Source organism: Leuciscus leuciscus (genome assembly GCF_965113295.1).
Source record: "Leuciscus leuciscus genome assembly, chromosome: 16".
Classification (NCBI taxonomy): domain Eukaryota; kingdom Metazoa; phylum Chordata; class Actinopteri; order Cypriniformes; family Leuciscidae; genus Leuciscus; species Leuciscus leuciscus.
This window is the reverse complement of record NC_138740.1, coordinates 17,550,307-17,570,840: the sequence shown is the minus strand read 5'-3', so window position 1 is coordinate 17,570,840 and position 20,534 is coordinate 17,550,307. Positions and strand designations below refer to the sequence as shown.

General features: G+C 36.3%; 2 protein-coding genes across 3 annotated transcripts in view; one reads left to right on the top strand and one right to left on the bottom strand.

Annotated features, from left to right (window-relative positions):
* Positions 1 to 14,370, bottom strand: part of ssh2b (slingshot protein phosphatase 2b) — a 32,115-nt gene extending 17,745 nt beyond the window's left edge. The window contains exons 1-2 of one of the 2 annotated variants that reach the window (XM_082142148.1): positions 14,164 to 14,370; positions 10,753 to 10,796 (exon numbers count right to left, since the gene is read on the bottom strand). In XM_082142148.1, coding sequence (XP_081998274.1) covers positions 10,753 to 10,796; positions 14,164 to 14,226 — 107 coding nt within the window. In that variant the 5' untranslated portion in view covers positions 14,227 to 14,370. Of the gene's footprint in view, positions 1 to 1,212; positions 3,018 to 10,752; positions 10,797 to 14,163 lie in introns of those variants that run through there. The other variant, XM_082142147.1, reaches the window with a different exon arrangement.
* Positions 14,371 to 16,105: 1,735 nt separating this feature from the next.
* On the top strand, positions 16,106 to 20,249 carry nsrp1 (nuclear speckle splicing regulatory protein 1). Its single transcript, XM_082141870.1, has 7 exons — positions 16,106 to 16,190; positions 16,875 to 16,962; positions 17,047 to 17,103; positions 17,196 to 17,324; positions 17,820 to 18,027; positions 18,107 to 18,209; positions 19,209 to 20,249. Exons 1-7 carry the CDS (start codon positions 16,171 to 16,173, stop codon positions 20,035 to 20,037), a joined length of 1,434 nt encoding a protein of 477 aa, XP_081997996.1. The 5' UTR covers positions 16,106 to 16,170; the 3' UTR covers positions 20,038 to 20,249.
* The last annotated feature ends 285 nt before the right edge of the window (positions 20,250 to 20,534 follow it).

The following is a 20,534-nucleotide window of genomic DNA, read 5'->3' as shown; positions in this document are numbered from 1 at the left end:
GAATTGTTCTTTGCACAGAATCAGTGTCACAGACTATAATAATGTCAGCATCACTTGGCCACTGAGTATAGTTTGGCCTCCTCCTAATGCATGTCTTGCACACACCCAATCTATTTTTCTTCATTAGTGATATCTGAGAGGTAAATTTGGTGAAAGGCAGCTCTTCACATGAAACTATATGGGTAGTGTTGAATGTGATTTTTAGCTCCTTGCATTCTTTCTCATGTAGACAACAGGTTACGTAAAAATATAAGGATGATGTGATATAGTGCATATATTTAGCAAAATGCCCCTTTCAATAGTTATTTTTCTAGTTGACTAACAAGTTTATGGCCATTGAATGGCTTTTCTGAGGTAAATTTGACATTACGTGACATGACTGTTCTCAAGCTGTTTAATACAAGCTCTTTCCAAGGTTGAAATGCTGATTGGGCGATCGGCCAGGCCACATTAAAGAGCACCAAAACGACATTTATTGCTTGTATTTCGTGATAAAATTGACAGAATTTGAAAGCTGAAATTTTGTTAATTGTTTACTAAAAGGTGCTAATTAAGTACAAATCTTACTGTGATTATGAATGACTGTGCTACAAATAATGTGAAGTTCAGGCAGTAACAGAAAACAGCAAAAATTAAAAGATAATCTCACTGAGGTTTTTTTCCACTGCAACTTTGCTGCGTGTCATCTCATTTTATTACGTCAACACAACAAGATGTTATGGGCCACTCATCACAGAACACGTAGGTAAAAAGCCATGACATTTTTAACCATAACATGTACATTTATATTGTCGCCAGTGGCGATCTCAGCAAAAAAAAATGTGCGCAAATTAATATTTTCAGTCTGGAGCCCTGAATGCTATTGTAATATAAATGAACTTTGGAATCTATGCATGAGAGAAAACAGAAAAAAATAGATTAAAATAAAATTAAAACGAAGAAAAAAAATGAAATAAAAAAAAGAAAAGGACCCCAAAATGTTCATAAAAAAAAAATGAAATAAAAAGAAAACAAAATAAATAAATAAATAAATCACAACATAGACCCATAAGGAAATAATTAAATTAAAGAAAAAATAAATTAAATTAATATATTAAAAAATAACTTAAAGAAATTAAATAAGAACAAAGAAAGAAAAAAGAGAGATGAAAACAGAAAACTTCTCCATAAACTTCAATGATAAAAACATATGCTGATCTTTTTCAAACTTACAATCGGTTGATGTTGTCCCTGTACATGAAGCCGCTTTGCAGCAGTATTTGTATTCCATCGTGAGCAGACAGGCATTCTGTGGAGCTGCTTAAAGCAGTCGCCAGACCACCTAAAGTCATCCTTTACGCCGGACAGTGGTGAGGCAACTAGAGTTCACTAGAGTTTTTCCATCCTTCTACCACATGCTGAAGAAACCATTAAAACACACCCGCAACTACTAGGTTCTTCTGAGCTTTAGAGTGACTGAACGGATAAACGTATTCAGAGCAAATTTAGCAAGTCATCCTTAAAAACATTTTTCCTTGTTGTGTAGTCTCTCTCAGTTCGGATCTCTAGTGTATCCATCTGCTCCACGAGTAAACAGGCAGACACTGAGACGGTGGGCGGAGTCAGAACACGTGCTCTAGTGGACAGAAGACTCCTTATCAACCGACAGAGTAAACACACATAAGCTGGATTTAGAGCTCTCTGGAAATGGATTCTAATATGTGTATACTAATCTTTTAAAGTCACAAGTCTTTTACAAGTAATAATAATCTGCCAAATGACTATTAATAAGGCTAACATAACTATTTTAGAAGTTGATACGCCCTGTGATACCAAAAATGATTTGATGAAACCATAAAATCTAGACAGTGTCTATACAGATTAAACTGTATCTGAATTAGTGTAAATAAATCCACGAGACTATAGGGACTATGGCATGTAATTATCTCAAGCAAAGCTATACAATAGGAGGAAGCTACAACAAAAGTGAGGAAATTGCAATAAGTGCTTATAAATAAACTATTATATGAATATGAGCGTGCTACAGCAGTGTTTGATCGAGGCTGTCCTATCTTCTGGTGAAGAAGGAAAGATGATGGAATTTCCTTTGGTAATCATAGCAATCATGAGAGCCCTTGGTAGGGGAAAGGATAGGTCTTTTCCCATGGGTCGCACTCGCCCTTTGTCCAACCCAGTTTCCCTTGTTGTGACTGACTGAGCTAATGAAATCCTAAACCAAAGGTGAAACACAAGGCCTGTGTAAACATTTAGGTTGCCCGTCATGTGACAGTGTGCTATGACAATGTATTTAAACCAGTCCAGGTCGCTAGGGCCATCAAAACACAAATAGCGCTCTTATCAGTGAAACTTGTAAAAACAGTGAAAATTACTAGCAAAGCATTGTTTGTTGTCCATTCTAGTGCAGCATTTACTACACAGTTCTGCTATGAATTTTGATCACAGAATAAGGTTGATAGTTTTGCCGCAAGAAATTCTAAGCTAATACACAGTTTTATTATCATCCAGATTTTTAACCATTGACTAATTTTGTTCTGTGCACTGCAAACGCACACTCGCTAAAATGCAAACCTGAACACATAAGCAGGGATATTGATTATCAGGATCTGTCTCACATCATCTGTACAGTATAATCAATGGGACCAAACAGGTCAAGGTATCTTTTGGCATAATTTACAAGGGGTTTTATGAACTGGTTTAATTAGGTAATGGCTCACATGGGTGAATGGAAAATGAGGACCAATCTGATACGATCTCAGAGAGCAACTGTTATATTGTTTGTCAAACACTTAATGGTTCATTAATTTTAGGGGTTGTAAAATCTATATTTTTTAAATCAGCTACACTAGTTTTGAGTCGTCTGAATGACTAACAAAGTGTCTATACCGGACACGACGGTTGTCGCATTGCGCTGCAACAGCTTCAGGCTGTCTACACAAGATGTGACAAAGCGACCGTTGAAAATCAATTTTGTTCTTTGTATCAGAAGTAGTCTTGTCACGGTACTGAAATTTCCAACTTCAATAAGATACCTTGAAAAATATAGATTTTAGATACCACGAGACATCCATTTACACAACATGCGTTTTCTCTCAACTATTACTTTCCAAAACTGATTGCATCTAACTGAATACTCGCCAAGACATTTTGTATGTATTTGAGCGTTTAAGCCCAATAAGCCACGGAAAAGAAGCTTGAAGTATGTCAGAAACAGAACAAGACATCAGTTAACTGTCGGAATTTGTCGTGTCACGCCACATCCAGTGTAGACAGCATCGCCGATTATAATGGGTTTTATTTGCTTTTGTCGCGTAGGGGCGCTAATGTGCGGTGTCTTAAGGAAACCATCAATAATTTGCTATTTTTGGGTTAATATGACCCTGATCAGACATACTTCTTCACAGGTGTTCACACAGTATGTGTTCTTACGTTTAAAGCAAATTATTCTTAATATTACGTATGGTACATGATGGTACAAAGGCGTCTGCTTGCATGTATGGTTTTAGCAGTGTTGTTTTAAAGGGGATGACAGTAGAGACATGACTTTTCCAAGAGGGTTTTATAGCGTAAAAAAACTAGATTTTTTTTTTTTTTCTTATAAAGGAATTAGTCTATTTATTTTGCATACAGCAGATAACACCTTTCTTAAAAAAAATTATCTAAATAAGCAACATGGATAACACTTGGACAACCAATTATTTTTTATAGATGTGAGAAAAGGATTGCTCAGAAATTGTGGGAATATTATCAGTAGTACATATAAAACACAGCTGTTCAAACATGAAAAACAGTCCAGTAGCACCTGCAGACCATCAAGAGGCTGTTCCACTAAAGGCCATCAGCACGTTATCAGAACACACGTGACTGACCCTGTGTCAATATTCATTTCACACAGAAGAAAGTTTATATTCATATATATGCCAAAAAAAAGAGAATTTAAAAATCTTTTTTAAATCTTCTATTCTATTCTATTCTATTCTATTCTATTGTAATTCTGCAATTCACCAAATGAGTGAAATTAAAAAAATAAAATATATGAATGACCACCATTCAAATGTTTGGGGTCGATAAGATTGTTAAAATGTTTTTAAAAGGATACTCTTATGCTCACAAAGTATTAAAAAAAAAGTATTAAAAAAAAACTGTAAAAACAGTAATATTCTATATTTTCAGCAGCCATTACTCCAGTCGTCAGTGTCACATGATCCTTCAGAAATCATTCTAATATGCTGATTTGCTGCTCAAGGAACATTTCTAAATATCAATGTTAAAAACTGTGGTTGCCAAAAATTCACCATAAAAAATACTGTGACAATGTGCAGTTTTACAGGATAGGCGACCTGTATTTTTTTAACTATATTTAAGTGATATAATGTTAACAAACTAACTACCAAAAACGGCCTTTTTACCCAAATGAACCAATAACCACCACAATAATACAGGAGGCACAATAGGAAGCCATGATAAATCAGAGACCAGCGTAAGCATCCTGTTCATAAAACATGGTCATCAATACTCATATAGGCGGTGCACAGGGTCATACACACAAACACAAAACACCATCAGAGTAACACACAACTTGCTTCAGACTTGCTCTATTTGTTTACCACTGCCACATGCTGATGACATTTTATTCTATACTAACTTGCGTTGAAGCCTACGATTCAATAGGTACCATCATCGTACAGTCTACATACATGTCCTACCCAAGTTTATTAGATCCACGTTGTGCAGTGTGATTTGTAATGATCTTATTAGGTTGCCGGAATCGCACAGTCTGTAGACGGCATAACACAGCCTATCAGAGTCTAATGGCTAGTTCACACTACAGGATTTTAAGCCCGATTTGCAAGTTAACGAGCTCGCCGACAGGTCGGGCTGTAATCGCGTGCAAATCTGCGCGTGATCCGCGCTCGCCAATCTTTAAGTGTGAAATACTTAACGACGCATCAAAAACGCTCGCTGACACATCGCCGACGCCAGACAAATATCTAGCATGCAAAATATCTGGAGCTGTCGGCCGACTCGATAGCCTGTGGTGTCACGTGTCGCGACGAGCAACAGCCAATGATCAGCTTGTTATGACATTACAAAAGCCTTTTGTATTTGTAACCATCGTTGCCAAACCACAACATGCAGCTGCTTTTTCATTATAATGTTTTACTCACCTCCAACTCTCTCTGACAGACAATCCCTGCTGCCCGCGTGTGCTTATCCATCCTTTCAACCCATATTCTTTTTTTTTTTTCGGGGTTCTAAACAGATCATTGCGCAAACAAAATATATATTAGGGGTGTACCGGTTTCAGAATTGGTGATGACGGTTATGACGTGAGTCAAATGACAAAACTCATCATTCGCACCAACGTTTTTTGACCAAATTTCAAAGCCGCACCCGCCCGCCATCCGCTGATTGTTTTGCGGTCTATGGACGATGCAATGCTCTGCTGATGCGAGCTGCAAGAAAGCCCTTGTCTGTTCTAGAAAGGATGCAGCAAAGATATTTAATGCTAATGTATGAGGCATTGGCCTACGCTGAGTTTCATTCATTCACGATGAGATGCGCTCAAGTTCACAATGCAATGAAGTGAATGCGGCGCGCCGGTGCCTCCATATCACGGTTATTATATTGTCTATTTGCTTTTTATTTATTATATACATGCAATTGGTTGATGAAACATTTATCAAAATTAAGATACAATTTGTACAAAACGAAATTCGCTTTAAAGAAAGGCTTTTAACAATGCAATGCAAGTGAACGCGGCGCACCGGCGCCTCAATGTCACGGTTATATATTGTCTGCTATATTTGCTTTTTATTTATTAAATTGGCAATTGGTTGATGAAACATTTATTAAAATTAAGATACAATTTGTACAAAAACGAAATTCGCTTTAAAGAAACTGAGAAGGGTCATAGCACTTACATAGGCCTATTGTTGTCCTACTGTTAGTTTAACTGCTTCTATTGTTCTCATTTGTAAGTCGCTTTGGATAAAAGCGTCTGCCAAATGAATAAGTGTAAAATGTAAATATATGTATATGTATGGCCCACCAATTTTGTCCCGCCGTCCATTTTCAAATAGACAATGCGCCATTTCCCATTCCACTTCTTGCGCATGTTTTCGTGACAAAATGTGGTTTTGGGACCGGATAGAGTCGTTGTGTGACAGAGTTGTTGTCAGCTCGTGTAGTGTGTAACCCCCTGTTGCAGATCATTTACGTAGTGTCACATAGTGTGAACACCACAACGACTTCAAGACTCCAGAGCAAGTCATGTAGTCTAAACAGCACAGCGATCTCCCGACGTTTAAAGTTGTGTAGTGTGAACTAGGCATAACCTGCTTAAACAAATCTTGTTTTTCTTTAGGTCCGTCTAACAATCACGGCTTAGAGACAAGTAAGTACAAGATTATTTTAACAAAGTAAATCTACAACAAAAAGTAAAACAATTAGTATGCTAGATCAGTCATGAAAGTACTTGCCTAATCTCTACAAAACCGCAAACACAACAATCTTGAATCAACCTGTCTCGTCTCATTTCCCTCCCTCCCGTGTTTTTACCAGCAGTGACTCCATCCCTGTTTTGACTTGTTTTAAATGCAGCTCTACTCACCCTTCTGGTGCCCTTCAGCATTGACTAACAAAACCACTCCAGTGGAAACCATTGCTTGCAGCTAGGGGTTAAACGTAGGGCTGGGCGATATGGGCCCAAAAAAATATCACGATATTTTTTTTGATATCAGTCGATATCGATAATTATCACGATAAATGTCAAATCTTTATTTCTTTCAAGTTTAAAGGCAGATTTTTGCTCCTAAGTGAAAGTTGTAGAAACCAGAGCGTTAATTGTGGTTTTAAACTACTCTTTATTGTCAGAACATATCATGACAAACACTTGCCGAACAGGAGAACATTTCACAAATCTGAGGTAGAACATTCAAACATTTGTCATTTTTCCTTAACAAAATAAATATCTTTATTGAACAATTAATTTCTTAGTTTCTGCATGTGCAAATTTTTATTTGGTAAAATGTAATATTCTGACTGTTTGAGTTTTATTAAAATTAAAACATTGGTCATCCAGTATCATGCATTTAGATCATGATAACAACAGATAAAACCAGGCATAGCCTACAGCACCTCACTATCATGGCAAAATGCAACTTTTTGGTTTCTATGGTATTTGTATGAAAAACAGTAGCCTAAATACATTATTAAATACTGTAATTATATTCCATTAGTCCTTTAATACATTGTCTACATTGTCTACATTAATAATATAATACAATTCAATATGTATATCCCACATTTCATGGTGCAGTTAATATTACTAGGCTAACATTACAGTAAATCCATGGTAAATGATGGGAATTTGTAGACGGAAAAGCCTTCTGACTGTATCGTTGTGCACAGTGCAAACAGGAGGTTTGTCAGCGCTGTTTCATCTGCCTTTAAACTGGTTTAAATCACTGAGACATTTGTGTTCTTCGCTGAATTCAAGCGCTTCTCACTGGATCTCGTGACGAGAGCAATCAGAGTAAACGCATCTGCTCTCAGCTCGCGCTGCGCTGCCGTTTGGACTTTGAGCCGAGCGGATAAATGGTCCGTGTGGCACGCGGTTCAAATGAGTTTCGTTCCGCTTTTGGCGCATAAACATTATCGAACATTTTTCGAACTCTTGATATCGTTTTATCGAGAAAAATTATATCGCGATAATTATCATTATCGTTTTATCGCCCAGCCCTAGTTAAACGGATCGCAGTTGATCCGTACGGACCAGGCTGTACGGTTCGGGACTAGGGGTGTAACGATACACTCATGTCACGATGCGATACTATTGCGATATTTTAAGCCAAAATAAAGAATGGCATATGACATTTTTTGGGTCTTTTAAGTTTTAGAGGAACAGATTTTAAAGTTCCATACAAAATATCTTCATTTGTGCATGGAAGTTGAACGAAAATCTTATAGGTTTGAAACGTCATGAGGGTGAGTACATGACAGAATTTACATTTTTGGGTGAATTATACCTTATAAATACAGTAAGCTGAGCCTTTATCAGTTAATCTAGTAGTTTTGCTGTGGTATTAAGTGTGCATTAAGCAATAAACGGAAAGCAAAGTCACATTTGCACTTTTTTAAATTTTTTTTGCTGATCCAAATGCATGCAGCCCTATTCTTCATAAATCAGAATATATTAGCCTTTATCAAGTACCTCAAGACAGAACAATATTTCTAAACGCCTTCTAAAAATCTACTGACGTTTACTGAAATTATAATGTTTAAAGAACCAACAACACACACAAAAAATACTGATTAATGCACATCAATTAGATACAATTTATTCTGCTGCTATATTAAGTATTATTATTAAGTGATATAAATATGCAAGCACACTAAAACTGTTAGGGTTAAATTATATATGTATAACTTATTTGATATTCTACTGTTGACGATGAAAGAAATGGGAAATATTGCTGGATGCAGAAGTTCTAAATTTACAACGATTTACGGAAACCCGAGGAAAGACAAAACTTGCTTGTTTGCCACTTAACTTGACGATATCACTATGATGTCACTGCTATCATGGTGTCCATAGAAATCAGAACTGCAGCTCAATGATCTGTCAATCTACCGCATATAGTGTGTGTGTGTGTGTGTGTTATTAAAGAGGTCTGATATCTGATGGCATATTCAATGACACTGATATATGAGAACTTTCCATCTCATTTGATACTCTCTCAAAAAAAATGGAAGTAAACTCTTAGTCTCTAACTAATCATCATTTAGGGATGTCTGATTAAAATGTCACCGCTTTGCAGAAGGAAAACAATATGATATGCGCATGAGACAAGACCAAGTGAGGTATCAGTTTAGTTAAGGACAGTGTGCTATTGATTTCTGACACAGCTCTAAAGATCTGAGATACCATAGAGCTTATAATATCTGTAGAGAAAATGATCTTGTAACATTGTTACATATTTTCAACTTTTCATCATGAAAGTGAGAGCTTTTTTTACTCTGAGTTAATCTATTAAATCAATGTATTGCCATTATGTCATAAATTAGGAGTCATTAGAGATAATTTGTGACGGTCCTTGTTTGTGTGACTGCGCAATGGACAACTTTTGTGACATGAAAGCAAGCCTTTTGTAACATCTTCACATGGGTACCTCAAAGATCTATCAATCTATCAATACATTCACTTGTCATTCCAGTTAAAACTGTATTTAAAACTACTGGATTAATATAAAGTATACATCAAGCAGTATGTGCATTTTTATGTACAACTATCTGTATTGTTAAAACTGTTCTGTACTGTTAAAACTCATGTAGCCAATAAGACACTCTCACATGTTTATTTTTTACCATTTTGGGAGAAGTATAATTAACATATGCGTTTATTTTTAACCATTTTGGGAGGAGTAAAATTTACATATGGTAAATTTACATATGTAAAATGTACATGTAAATGCATCTGGTTTCAACAACAAGATGCATATACACGTGTATAGTTTCGTTTGGAATGCGTCAGACAGAAGTGGTTTGGGTGATCGGATTTAAATCCATCTTGAAAGTGATTCAGAGGGCATTTACACATGGGGCAACAAACGTTGTGTACGCACAAAAAGGGCATTTCACACACATATCAGGATTTATAGGTAAAAGGTTTTGGCACTTGCTATGTAAAAAAAAAAAAAAAACATGATTCGAAAAGATTAAATGTTCCTGAAAAAAATTGTAACACTTGTGCTCCTCACGGTCAAAAATTACCGTATTGGAAATTAAATTAATGGAGATAAATTTCATCTAGTGAAAACTTTTGGTACTGTAGATCAATAAAATTGTACTGAAAGCTAATTTTTTGAGATATCAAACTCAAATTTGGAACACAACTTGTTTAGATTTATGCTTTGGTTTTCTTGCCGTTATTTTAAAGTATATATTTCATGTAAAAATTGAAAATAGTATTTCTGTGCATTTTTCATAACTATAAACTTAAAATTATGTAATTTTTTTAAGTTAACTTTTTTTAACTTTTTTTCCACTTCAGCAATAATTTGCCAAGTGTCGTCTTTGAAAAGAGAAACTTAAGTCTGTGCTCTAAAGCATTCAAGATTTATGACAGTTTAAGTTTTAAATTTCATTTTCAGGTCTATGCTTAAAAAGTGAATACATGGATTATAACTACAGCGTAAATATAATTTAGTACCATAAAATCCCTAAAAATACATATTAAGTAAAAAATATTATAGAACTAAAATATAGCCTAGTACATTAATTTCATTTTATATATATTAAATTTTTATTTATTTTTTTTGACCAACACGCGAAGAGCACCAGATGTGTGCACCATCCGCATACTCTAGACCGTGTGTAAAAAAAAAACATTTCTCACTGACGCGCACTTGACTGATATTATGGCAGACATTGCTTGGTAAAGCGGTCGATTGTCCGGTTTGAATATAGGTCCGATGACAATACTGTACAATCATTGTGTTAATGTTGTGTGCAGGCAGACAGTTTCCTAATGATCCTCCTCATCTGTGATCTTCCCAACATTATGAAAAATACCATTGTATTTTGAAGGATAGAATTTGAAGGAAATGGTAAGATTTGCATGTTTTGTTTTAAAAATGTTTTGTTAATGACCCACTGAGTCAGTCAGTTGTATTTAAAATGCAAAAAATAAGTAGGCCTATCAGTTTGCATTAAATGACGTAAGGCTTCATTGAGAATGAATTTTTCTTTTACCTTCTGGGCTGAGACCGGCGGTCATCTTCCCCACTGCCAGACTCCTTAAAAATAAAATAAAAAAGGAAACAAGATTTATTATTCTTATTAATCTGTAGTATGGCATATTACCTCTGGTCGTAAAATTAGCTGCTTTTCCATTACCCTTCAAATTGTGCAAATTGAAATTGTGAATTTAAAATACGCCCAATGGAAAACCAATATATCGCATGAAAGTTTGTATGCTTACATAAGGAGGTTTTTCAGGCAATTCAAAAAAAAGGAATATGTTGCAAAACTGCCATCCTTGCCAATAAACGGATAGGCCTAGTACACCCAAAAGTAAAAATGTTGTCATGGTTTACTCACTCAAATTGTTCCAACCCTGAAATGTCTTTGTTCTGCTGTACACAAAGGAAGATATTTGTAAGAATGTTTGTAACCAAGCAGATCTCAGGCCCCATTGACTACCAAAGTATTTATTTTTCCTACTATGGCCCCAGATCTGTCTGGTTTCCAACATTCTTCAAAATATCTTCCTTTGTGTACAGCAAAACATACAAGAAATTCATACAGGTTTGGAGTTGGACCAACTTGAGGGTGAGTAAATGACGACAGAATTTAGTGGGTGAACTATCCCTTTAATGTTTGAATAATACACCTAGCCTATGTCTTTGATTAAAAATAATAGCTAGTGCAGTGGCTGCGATATACGTAAACCAACATCCACTCCCATGGTTTTTGGAATGACTTGTAGCGAGATAATAAAAATGTTTTGGTCACATAACAATGGTTAATGGAAACGTAGTCATTTCACAATCAACATTTAGAAAATATTGCAAAGGTTTTGCGTAAATCCATAATGTAAACCCGGCTTCTGAGGCTAAACAATAAGATGAAAATGCAATGTAAAGATTAGCATCAAAATCAATCTTTAATACAGGGGTCTTTTAAAGATATCCGTTCATGCAGAGACAGATTAGTGACACCTACTAAAATTGAGTGTTTCATTTTATAAAGTTTCATAAGGTTAGATTTGGTTGAACTTAACTTAATATTGTATTGCACATATTTTCAATTTCCACAATTTATTTGAAAAAAAGTGTGGAGAGCCCTACTTTAATCCATACATAGTAATAATAATCATAATACCAATTTGGTTTTTGCATACACTGATTATTTTGTGCACAAAAAAGTACTGCTGAGGTTGGCATCTTGCATTGCTATCTATTAATTGGACATCACTGAAAAATCACTCATAACTTGAACAAGTGCAATAATTGGTTCCCACATTTTGTTTGGGGAATATCTAGTTCTGTACACCTACTCTGTCCAAGACTTCATGCAGCTTTCTTGCCAGTGATCAATAAATTCTATCCAACTTATATGGCTTATTAGACCTAATTTCAAATGCTGCACCATTTATTTGGGTCTAACACCAAGTTCGGATCAGTGCATAAACCTACATTATTATATTCCGAGCAGATGATCAAACGAAGAGATGGGGATTTCATGCTAAATGCATTTGAACGTTTTAAGAAGAGTTTGGAGTTTAAAGCCTAAAAGATTTTAAAATGAACAGTTCAGAGTAGCATGATGCAACTTTATTCCAGAACATAGACAGACAAAGCTAGAGGCATAATATTATATTAAGACAGAGTATGATCAAGGCTGACAGGACATTTAGAAACTTGTTTTGTTTTATACACATGGCACAACCAGCTCAGTAAACTCTGAAGAAACTTCCACCAGACCAATTGTGTGACAACAACAATTCTATTGCAAAAATACAGGCGGAACATTGTTGTTTTTAATGAAACAGAGCCACATCCGTATATGAAAAGCATTGCATCAATAAGCCTGAGATTTACCACGTTCAGAAATGCACTGAATGCACCAAAAAAGACGGGCTATCAGATAACCAATTCATCTCAAGTTACTCATGGTCAGACATTACCCAAGATGGGCATGATTTTACATAAACCCAAATGAAAACTCAGTGTTTTGCATTATGGAAATGTCTGACTCTATGAAATCTGTGTTTGAATGAATTATTTGGTTTTAAGCAGAAAATGACTGGCAATCTAGACTTCCAAAATATTTGACTATCCAATGCACACGTTCAAATAGTTTACAGTCATACACAGTTCACATTTGTGTATTAAAGCATTGTACAGCAAACTAAGACCGGATTTGTTGCATGTATAGTATTGGTACACCACAGACATCAAACTGCAGTCTCACAAGACGATACTCTTGCAGATGTCGTCACATGATTCAAGACCAAGAAAGACCAACGAAATTGCCTATAAGAATTAACATTTGTCCAATGGTTACCTAACAGATGATTTTTAACAAACAAGTTGGAAGGAAGTCTCTTTGAAGTAACCTGGGGTTAAGTGTACTGCTCAAGAAGATAATAGTGAAAGCACATATTGGTTCCTAGAACCTGAATCAATCCAACCTGGAACCAAACCTTCGAATTCTGTCATACTGACTCTTTACCAGCACCATCATGGCTGCTGTTTCAGTCACTAAATAGACAACAGTGAAATATCATATGACTATGTAGTGGTAAAAACGAATTGCTTCATCATAGCTCTTGGCCTTTTATATCTTTACATAAAAATTTACATTTCTCTAGGTCAAATGATGTCAAACAGGAGTATAAGGAAGGACCCAGAGAGGCTGTGTTAGGAAAATTTGAGACAAAAAATAGGCTAGTTTTTCTTGTAACAACTGTATTATTGCATGTAACACATTAGTATTTAACTTTATAATATTCATTCTGCTGCCTAAAGACTGGTGGAAATTATGATTTATCACACATTTTATTTATTTTATTGACAGCCTTGCTTTTAATAGTAATAACATAAAACCAATTCTTCACATTTTTCTAGGGAGTTTCTCCTTGAAATCATATTTATTTTGAATACTTGAACAGTCTAGTTTTAGACGTTAATAATCCTACATGTTTACTACTCTACAGACAGCCCGTTTACTACAACTGGCTCAGTTTTTAAGGGGGCAGCTGTGTTTACTTCCTGGTTCCAAGACGACTTTCGTTTGGAGACCTATCACATCGTCATAGTAACCTTTGCATATGAATATCACTATTTGATACATTGTCAAAGAGAAGCTTTAAGTCATTTGAGCAATTATCAACACTTCCTGTCTGTGACATGCCACTGCAAACAACCGGTAAATTTAGCAGAAAATCTCAACGGCTGAGATACAGTCCATGTCAAACGCTCGCCAGATATTTGATGAGCCATATGGACAACAATGTAATTCCGAGTCTATATCTCACGCATGCGTGTTTCTCTAGCGTCTGAGGACAAACGGACCGTAGGAAACAGCGGAAATGAACCCAAAACTACCGAGGCGGTGGAAGGTGTCGGAGGAAAAAAATAAAAGATGCGAGTCACTCACCGAAACGCACGGGCTGGATGTTGCGCTTGGAGTAGGCGACCGCTGCACAGTTACCAACGCCATTCAGGCTCCGGTAAACGGATACCTGAGAGAAACTGGTGGTGGCGAGACAGACATAATTGTGTCAGAGGAGATCAGCCGCTGCTCGCCCGTTGCTACTGCTCTGCTCTCTGTCGCGCTTCCTCTCTGCGACTCCTCTGCGCATGCGCCGGAACCGCCAGCTGTCAAGATTCAGTGGCCTCAAGCCATGGTTAACTGTGTGTACTGAACAGGCATGTGAAATAAAGAGTTAAACAGCATTTTCAAAAGGTCCAGGTTGGGTTTCTCTTAATAATTTAGTCTATCTCAAAAAAATACCACATTTATATAAACTGCTATGAAATGCCTTTAAAGATAATTTAATAGTCTACACAAAAATGAAAATTCTGTCATCATTTACTCACCATCATGACGTTCCAAACGTGTATTGCTCTCTTCTGTGGAACATAAAATTATATATTATGAAGAATATTGATAACCAAACAGTTTTGTTTCGCATTGACTTCCATCTTATGGACAAAAAATTACAATAGGAGTCAAAGGGAACCGGAGCACTTTGATAACAAACATTCTTCAAAATATTTTTTTTTCCTCACATTTTGGTGTGATCTATCCCTTTAAAGCTTCCAACTATGGTTAATTGGTTAATAATAGCTTTACATTTTCATGGTTAAAGTAATTAAATGACAGTAATTAATTACTTAGTAATGCATTACACTCAACAACACACACACACACACACACACATATCTCTCTCTGTTTTCTCAGATTATGTGCAGACAGGAAATGGGTTTACAGACAAGCTGTGACTTTTCTTTTCTTTTGCTCGTAACCTCCACTCCCACACTGCTGCTTCACACATGCCAAAGCAAATCCAACTCAGTTCTTTGTAGGTCATGTGATACTCTGAAAGATGAATAGATAATAGGCCTACAGTTTATTTTGCTTCATGACCAGTGTGAAGCCACCCAAAGCATTTGACACACACAACTTCATTTGTAGAGGAAACTTCCTCATACCTTATTTTGCTCTATTTGCCTCTGACCATTCAACCAAATCCAGAGTTTACCTACCGGTAAATCTCTCTGAATGGCATTAACAGTGAGAGTAGAGAGAGGAGAGAAAATGAGATTAGGATTACTGCAGGTGTAACTTAGTTTGGGTTAACGCTGAGATACAATACAAAGAATGCCATCCACTTTAACTAAATCATTTAACATTCAAATCAGGTATGGCACAGTAGGACACATTACAGAAAGAAAAACTAGTCTGTTCACATACAGTAATCGGCAAAAATGTTGGCAAAAATGTCGAAAATAATTTATGGATGTATAACTATACACATAATAGAAATAAAGAACTGCTTATACAAATATAATAGTAGCTACTGTACTGTCTGTTCTGTAAGAATGACTGCAACTTGCCAGGGGTGTGGTTCTTGATGATTTAGGGATTTATTAAAGAGATTGTCACCATCTAGTGGCAGCCTGTTCTGTATCTACTCGAACAGTTTTGTTCCTTTTTAGCATAGGCCTACAGATAGTGAAATGGTAAAACAAATGTCTATACCTTCAGTAGAAATTTGTTTTCACTAGGCTATCTGCATGTTCCTTATTACTTTGTAAATTCAGTTACTAAACATGATTAAACTCCATTAATGTACAATTATAATAACGTTTCTATTTATTTTCTATTTGTGAAACGTTTTATGGACACTCCCAAAAGAAATGGGTCAAGTTGATGGTAAAAACCATCCGTTCGATTCGTATACGGTACTTTCACAAAAACGTAAACGTAATCAATATGACTAATTTGTGATCACACATAGGGTATTTTAATTTATCGTTGTTTTTTTAAATAATTGTGATTAATTACAATTCGATTCTGCTTTGTTGCTTTAACGTCGTATTGATCTTAAAGTTATCGAATCTGCGAATCTGCTGTACGCCAGATAGTTTTGGAAGCAAGATGGCGACCTCTGGTAAACAGTAAGTGCCTTAATTCTAACTTACAGTTATTTCGTCCCTTTACACCAGACATATGAAGAAATTATAGTTTATAATAATGGAGATGGAATGATGATTGTGTGTGCATGTTGTTAAAGAGTATTTTGATAAGAACAAGCTAACGTTAATCAAAATAGTCCGAGCCTCTGAGCTAATGCTGCTATCCCCAAAACACACGTGAATACAATAATATTAACTTAGCCACATTATAAATCATAAATAAATTGTACCTACATGTTGCATTTGACTAAAATCTCTAATTCGCTCTTCGTAATATTATAGCTTTTTTGTGGCTAACTGTCCTTATATGAAATTGCGAGTGGTTTGCTTAGCTACGACTGCTGAGAAAAAAACAACTAAAACCAGCCTACGCTGTTTAGCTGGTCTTTGCTGGTTTAAACTGGACATAGCTGGTTTAAGATGGTCAAAACAAAACCAGAGTTTGGCTGCTTTTAGCTGGTCAAAACCCCAACCAGTTATGATCAGGCTGTGAGATCGACAGCCAACCAGCTTAAGCTGATTTTAGCTGGTTTATTTTTTCCCCCAGCAGCGACAATGGTTATTTGTAGCCTATATATATATATAAGATGAAAATGTTAAACTAAACTTAACCATTACTTACAATGGATACTAAGTCGTATTCATACTGTCTTGTGTGCATTTAAGGTATGGGCTCATTTTGCCTCAGAAGAGTGCATCAAAATCTGCCCTTCTCTCCCGCCCCTCTGTGTTTGGAGATGATTCTGATGATGAGGTGACAGCTTCTATGAATCCGAATATGACTTTCTCTACATTTAAATCAGTGAACTGTAATAAACCACAATCTCTTATATTGTAGACCTCTGTTGGGGAGAGCTTGAAGAAGGAGGCAGCCAAAAAGAAGATGATGAAGCAGGTGAGCATGGAATCCATGGCATCCCAACAACCGTTGGATAATTATTCCAGGTTAATGGTGTTGAAATTATTTTGTTATACATCCCACTTCAGACCCGTCTTGAGATGCAAAAGGCACTTCAAGAGGACAGCACTGTCTATGAATATGACAACGTGTATGATGATATTCAGAAAGAGAGACTGGAAAGCAATAAAAAATTGCTAGGTGGCACAGATAAAAAGGTATATTTTAACATTTTATAACAAAAAAAGTTGCTTTGTTCATTCAATAGACATTCTTAAGACCAATTCACACCTAGAATGATAACTATATAAGCAGCATCCACACTAATGGATGATATTGTTCTGTTTATTATAAGCATGTGTTACAGTTTTGTCGTCTGCTACTTTAAATGGTCGAGCTCTTTAAAGCAGGATGGATTCTGATTGGTTGTCTGTTTTTATCATTCAGTAGCTGGAAAAAAAATGGTTCTGAAAGGGATTTCAGTTAAATCTTTTCTCTTTGTTGTTATCGTCATAGTGTGGACTTCCCTATTCTCATAGAATTAGAACGATTATTAATATATTTATACTTTATTGTTCTAGTTATTGTTTTTGGTGTGAATGAACCTTGAGTTTAAATCAATATAAGTCTGTTGTATTACTATATAATGCTTTGAAATGATTTTTTAAAGTAGCACATGATCAATAGCTAATTGTTCACTTCAACATTTTCAGCCCAAGTATATTAACCAGCTGATCCGTGCAGTGGAGGAGAGAAAGAAGGAACAAGAACGTCGCGATGAGAGGAAAATTCAGAAGGAAAGAGAAGCAGAGGGCGAGATGTTTGCTGATAAAGAGGCTTTCGTCACCTCAGCTTATCGCCAGAAGCTTAAAGAAAGACAGGAAGAGTTGGAGAGAGAGAAGAGGGAAGCAGCGTTAGAAGGTGAGTTCTTGAAGTGTAATGCAGTGTTGTCATGAGTATTAAAATGGACATACTTAATAGTTTTCTTTTTCATTTTTAGCTGCACTGGATGTCAAGAAGCAGAAGGATCTCAGTGGATTTTATCGACATCTTCTCAATCAGACAGTCGGAGAAGAGGCAGTTCCTGATCGTAGTGCTCAAAGGTGAGGCATATCCACCTTATCTTGCAATGCGGAAGCAAGATATTTCTTTAATTGCGCTACACACCAGAGTTTATGACTATGATAATAATACCAGTGTTTATGATTATGATCAAGCTCTGTTTTTTGACTGCTAAAGTAACTGGAAGTGGCTGACACCAGAATCCTTGCAGATTATAAAAAAGTTCAAAATGGCTGCACCTGCTCTTACATTACTAATAAAGTGGATATGTTTATCATAGATAAGTGCAAAACAAGCAGGAACTTCAAGCATGAAGTGCATGAAAACACAATTACATACCCCAGGTTAACGTTAAATTGTTACAGGTAAATGGTCTTTCGTGCAGTTCTGCTCATAAGTTTACAAACCCCTTGTAAAACATGCAATATGCTTAACATAAAAAAACTGCAATTATATTAATAAAAAAATAAATTAAAAAAATTAAAAGCTTACATAAAAATAGAATAGTAAATACTAAGTATTTTGGATTAAGAACCTGACTGTAAATAAGGTTATTTTCTGAATGTTGATGACACATAAATGAACATTTAATTTCATTTAAATTCATGTAGTATGAGACACGAGTTCAGTTCAAAAGGCATCATATATCTGAAAAGGTTAAAGGGATAGTTCACAAAAATGAAACTTCTGTCATCATTTACTCACCTTCAAGTTGTACCAAACGTGTATGAGTTTCCTCCTTCTGCTGAACATAAAAGAAGATATTTGGAAGAATATGGGGAACAATACAATGGAAGTCAATGGGGTCCGTCAACTGTTTGGTTACTGAAATTCTTCAAAATAACTACTTTTTTTGTTCAGCAGAAGAAAAATTCAAATTGAGGGTGAGTAAATGATGACAGAATTTTCATTTTTGGGTGAACTATCCCTTTAACTACTCTTTTATTCTTTGTTACCTGTCGCATTTTAAATTGCTAACTATTTGAAAATTTGTGAAAGCTCTAATAAAATTATTAATCTTCAACTTGAAATTGTTTTAGAGAGGAAAAAGCCACAAGCTCTGCAGCAGCAGAAAGGTCACCGACCCCGGAGCCCACACCGAAACAAAGAGAGAGCGAGGCTGAATCCCACAGTGATGAGGACCAGAGCGATAACAGAGCAGTGTTCAATAAAACAACCACAAGCGGCAACCACTCAAAACGCCAATACAGACAAAAATCCCCTCATTCAGACAGTGGTGATGAGCAAGACCGGGAGAGGAAAGAGGTTAGAGACAGAAGTCTCAAAGATAGAGACAGGGATAGGACAAAGGAGAAAGAGAGGCCGAGAGACAGAGATAGAGAGGACAAGCACAGTCATAGAAAGGAGGACAGGGACCGCAGAAGAGAGAGGGAACGAGACAGGGACAGAGAAGAGGATAGAGGCCGAGACAGGAGGGAAAGGGACAGAGACGACAGACATGGTAAGAGGGACAGACGAAACAGCAGTCCAAAAGACAGAGAACGGGAGCGGAAAGGAGAGCAAGATCGAGACAGAAGAGACAACAGCCCAAAGGACAGAGAACGGGACCGCAAAGGAGAGCGAGATCTGAGGGACAGAGAAAGCCAGAAAGTGGATGGAGAAAGCCAGAAAATGGACAGCAAAGGGAAAATCGGGGATGAAGAAAAGATAAGCGAGGGGAAAACTGACATTGCTAAAGAAGAAGAAAAGATAATGGAAACTGAAGATAAAGGTGAAGCAAAACAGGAACCTAGTAAATTTGCAAAACGCAGCTGTGACCAGACTGTAAATTCAGCCAGAGAGAGATACCTGGCCCGGCAAATTACTCGTTTTGCGGCGAAGCCCTACATTGAAAAAGATGACGACTAGCAAATGGATTGACCATTATATCTCACTTTTGAAGACATTGTATGTTTCCCTCTTTGAAACAGGAAATATTGGTTTGGTAAAGGCAAATAATTGAAATAATTTATGGTTTAAGAACGTAGGGAGAATTGAGCTTGTTGGGTGCTTTTTTTGTGTGAATTTCACTTTAAATGTATAATTGTCCATTGGTGTTAATAAAACAAACTCAAATGGTACCAATTGTGGCAAAGCTTTTTAGGGGCCGTTTACATGACATCGTTTTGAATTAAAAACGGAAAATTTGTGCGTTCTGACCCAGCGGCAACGGTCTCTTGAATCCAACACGGAAGAAACTTAAACTGCAATTCATCGACTGGCCGCTAGAGACAGGCTCCAAAAGAGTCATTCCCATAGAACCCCCATGTTAAGATGCCCAACTTTACAGCAGAAAACGGTTAACAGCCTTGTACAAAAAGTGGTTTTGGAATGAATAATATTTCTTTATTATTTTCATGGCTGTG